At 35.1% G+C, this 3880-nt stretch overlaps 1 protein-coding gene across 2 annotated transcripts; it reads left to right on the top strand.

Moving 5' to 3' along the window:
- LOC104768815 (B3 domain-containing protein At5g06250-like) lies at positions 1076 to 3402 on the top strand. 2 transcript variants are annotated; one of them, XM_010492873.2, is made up of 3 exons: positions 1076 to 1855; positions 2371 to 2563; positions 3183 to 3402. In XM_010492873.2, the coding sequence occupies exons 1-3, from the start codon at positions 1231 to 1233 to the stop codon at positions 3187 to 3189; spliced, it is 825 nt and encodes a 274-aa protein (XP_010491175.1). In that variant the 5' UTR covers positions 1076 to 1230; the 3' UTR covers positions 3190 to 3402. The 2 variants fall into 2 exon arrangements, with proteins under 2 accessions (XP_010491175.1, XP_010491174.1); XM_010492872.2 differs by having other exon boundaries at positions 1077 to 1855; positions 2371 to 2594.

The raw sequence follows: 3880 nt of genomic DNA, 5'->3' as shown, positions 1-3880 counted from the left end.
TAAGATTAATCTATTCTTGTTTAAAAAGATAAAGTAAAAAATGTATATATTCTTTATCAGTTGGCAAGTATTGGATTATTATATATCCTTTATATTTGTTTTTAATGTAATTTTTATAACAATATCCGTTAATACTAAAAATGATGCTGCAATAAAATGTATGCTAATGCCAAACTTTGATTGTGATCGTCAACCCCAAAATAGATATAACTTTACTTACCAATGAAAAGGCTTTTTAAGAACCTGAAACTAACACTGATGACGAATGCTAACGTTAGTGCATCGAACATCGAACTCGGCCTAACTATACGTATCATTTATCGCAGTTGACTGTGAATTACGTCTAACTTTTACGAATAAAATGTGTATGAATATATATGCTGTCTATTAATTGCGTCGAGATAACAAGGACCATATCTTTGTTTTTCTTCTTTTGGTAACATTTCGAGAGGCACGCAAAGAACATAATTTATTTTCAGGATGCTACTAAGAAATGACATCAAAAAAAAAAAAAAAAAATTGAACTCTCAATAATTGCGTTTTCTTTTCAAAATGGTCAGATCCTTCTAGCTCTAAATAGGTTGATTCTTTGGGATTTCGTGTAGCCTAACTTTTACTTTTAAATAAATCTTTTTGGTTTTTCTTTCTTGTCTAGAATTTCCTCCTAATCACCAATCTCACCTGAGAATATAACCTTTTCATAACTGATAACTCCTAAGGAAATTATACATAAGAGATTTTTAATTAACATATCTCTAGCTACGTACCTATTATAAACCTTTATATAAAACTTAAGTATCATCATACTATCAAGTCGTGGAATCCAATGTATTCAAGAACATTCACCGAACATACATTACATAAATATTATGTAGACAAATAGAATAAAAAAAAAGGAAATAGTAAATCCATATAAGAATACGGACTGCAAGAAGTAGCAAGAAAGTAATAATGATGGAAAAAGATAAAACATCACGCAAAACCTTAAAAGAAAGAAAAGTCTTCTGGTTGTCGTGTGTTGCTCTCTCAAATAGTTTTTTGCCAATGTTTTCACGTCAGTTTTTTTTTTTTTAACCTTCGAAAAAAAACACCCAATTGTTTTGTTTTTTCATCTCTCTCCTTCGTATCATACTATATTAGTACTACGAGTACCCACCTCTCTCTTTCACCTAACCATCTATCTCTCTTCTCTATACTCTCTATCTCTTTCGCTTTCTATCTCCTAGAAAAATGTCAGTCAACCATTACTCCACAGACCACCACCACACTCTCTTGTGGCAGCAACAGCAGCAGCAGCAACAACACCGCCAAACCACCGACACATCGGAGGCAACTACCACCGCCACGTGGCTGAACGATGACCTAAAGGAGTCACTCTTTGAGAAGTCTCTCACACCAAGCGACGTCGGGAAACTCAACCGCCTCGTCATACCAAAACAGCACGCGGAGAAATACTTCCCTCTCAATGCCGTCGTCGTCTCCTCTGGTGCTTCTGACACTTCATCATCGTCGGAGAAAGGGATGCTTCTAAGCTTCGAAGACGAGATGGGTAAGTCATGGAGGTTCAGGTACTCTTACTGGAACAGCAGTCAGAGCTACGTCTTGACTAAAGGATGGAGCAGATTCGTCAAAGACAAACAGCTCGATCCAGGCGACGTCGTTTTCTTCCAACGACACCGTTCTGATATACGGAGACTCTTCATTGGCTGGCGCAGACGTGGCCAAGGCTCCTCCTCCTCCTCCGCTCCAGCTACTAACTCCGCCAGTTCTATGGCAGCTCCTTCTTATCGTCAAGTCCACCACGCCTCTACTAATTACTCTAATCCTCCTTCTCACTCAGAGTATTCCCACTACGGTATCTATTTTTTTTTTTACCATTTTACCTTTCTCTTTTTTTATATAAAGTAAATTAGTTTCTCATTTTATTTTGTGTATGTTAATCATGTTCAAGAGTATCGACTATAAAATGCTGTCGGGGAGACTAAAACATTACACCAAAATATAGATTTTTTTTTCTTTCTTGATAGCTAATAATATACGTTAATGATATTTTAGTATTAACAACTACCTGAGATAAGTGTAACATTCTAGTAAGTACTTAGTAGTATTATACAGCTAATTAATTAAAATTTTGTTTTTCTCTTCCCTTAATACTACTCCATATAAAAAAGAAAGACCTCGATCGATTACTTTGATTTCTCCAAGCTGTAACTGATAGTATAATATAGCTTAGCTATACACGCGCATGTAATAGCGCGTGAGAAAGACCGTCCAATCCCCTGGGACAAACGTGCTTTTTGTTCAGTTGTGTACTTTTTTTTGTTTTCATACGATTAATTTAAACGAAGCGCACGTGTCGGTGATTTACAGGAGCCGCCGTAGGAACGGCAGCAGAGGAGACTCACTCCACACCTTCGTCTTCCGCCGTCGCCGGAGGGAGCTCAAGGACGTTGAGACTTTTTGGGGTGAATTTGGAGTGTCAAATGGATGAGAACGACGGAGATGATTCCGTTGCAGCCGCCGCCGCAGTTGAATCACCCGACGGTTACTACGGCCAAAACATGTATTACTATTACTCTCATCCTCATAACATGGTAATTTTAACTATTTTTTTTTTTACCCTATAACATGATTCATTCTTAGGTACATTAACATTACATCATCATATATACACTATAGTATTATGATGATAATATAAAAACAGATGGATGACGCTGTTTCTCGAGACGAGACAGTTGAAAATATAATTAAAATATACGAGATTGATTAGGAGAGATTAATATTAATACTATAATGAAAGAGGAATCAGGAATCTGTTAAGAGAGAGACTAGAGCTTTGTTTTTTAAGCAGTGGCACATGGCCACTTTTGTTTAAGTGACTTTTTGATTTGTCTGAGAGAGCCCACTTTCATTTAGTACTGTATTACAATATAGTTTAGTTTTAATCTAATTATTAAGTATATATATATACATATGTTAGTCTCCATAATCACTGTTGCTTTTACTGGCGCCGCAATGTTGTTTCTAACCATGAACATGAATAAGGAAATGTGTACGAAATTGATGTTTTTTTGTATAATACCTACCAGATTTGAGTATGATTGTGGATGTTACATTACAGACTAGTAGTGTGACATGTGTGTTTTATCATGAAATAATGATAATGAGAACAAATAAAACAGAATATAGCTTTCACGGGGGAACGATGAAGAAGGAGCTGAGAGAGATAGACAAAGACGAGGATGAGAGAGATCCAAAGAAGTGACAACAACATTTTCGGAATCGACTAAAAAGGTTTTTTTTTTTTTTTCTATGGGACCAGACTTTGTAAGCCACACAGGCCAAATTTTCTGGAAAAAAAAAAGTTGTATGCAAATTTTAATAAATATCTCAATTAGCTTCCGTACTGTATGTAACTAATTTGGAAAAGGCAAAAAAAAATCGCTGAATTTGAGGACAAAGTCTTTTTTTTTTTTTTCCTATATGTCCAAAAAAGTCAGAGAAGAAGAGCAAATATCTTCTCCCATTGATGATGATGATGATGATGATGATGATGTATTCACATATACAATGCATTATGTGTAGTTGTACTTGTGAAGTCATGATGATCTTTTTTTTTTTTTTTTTAAATTGTTTTGGTGAAAGATGAGATTGGAAATTGTTGAGATTATTTATAGAAACAAAAAAGTAGGGACAATCAAATGATGTTTATTGTTGTGGAGTTTACTATATAGTCATGCTTTTTACCCATTTTTACTACACAAGTTTTTGATAGTTTCACTTCTTTTATTCATTGGTGGAACAATAATGGCTATTGTAAAACTAGTGCAGTTTTGGGAGAGAAACCAAAAATGTAAAGGCATAGTTCAATTCAAATCAG

The sequence above is a fragment of the Camelina sativa genome, chromosome 20, assembly GCF_000633955.1.
Source record: "Camelina sativa cultivar DH55 chromosome 20, Cs, whole genome shotgun sequence".
In the NCBI taxonomy this organism is placed as follows: domain Eukaryota; kingdom Viridiplantae; phylum Streptophyta; class Magnoliopsida; order Brassicales; family Brassicaceae; genus Camelina; species Camelina sativa.
The sequence above is the reverse complement of the archived record's forward strand: the minus strand, read 5'-3'. Positions and strand labels throughout refer to the sequence as shown.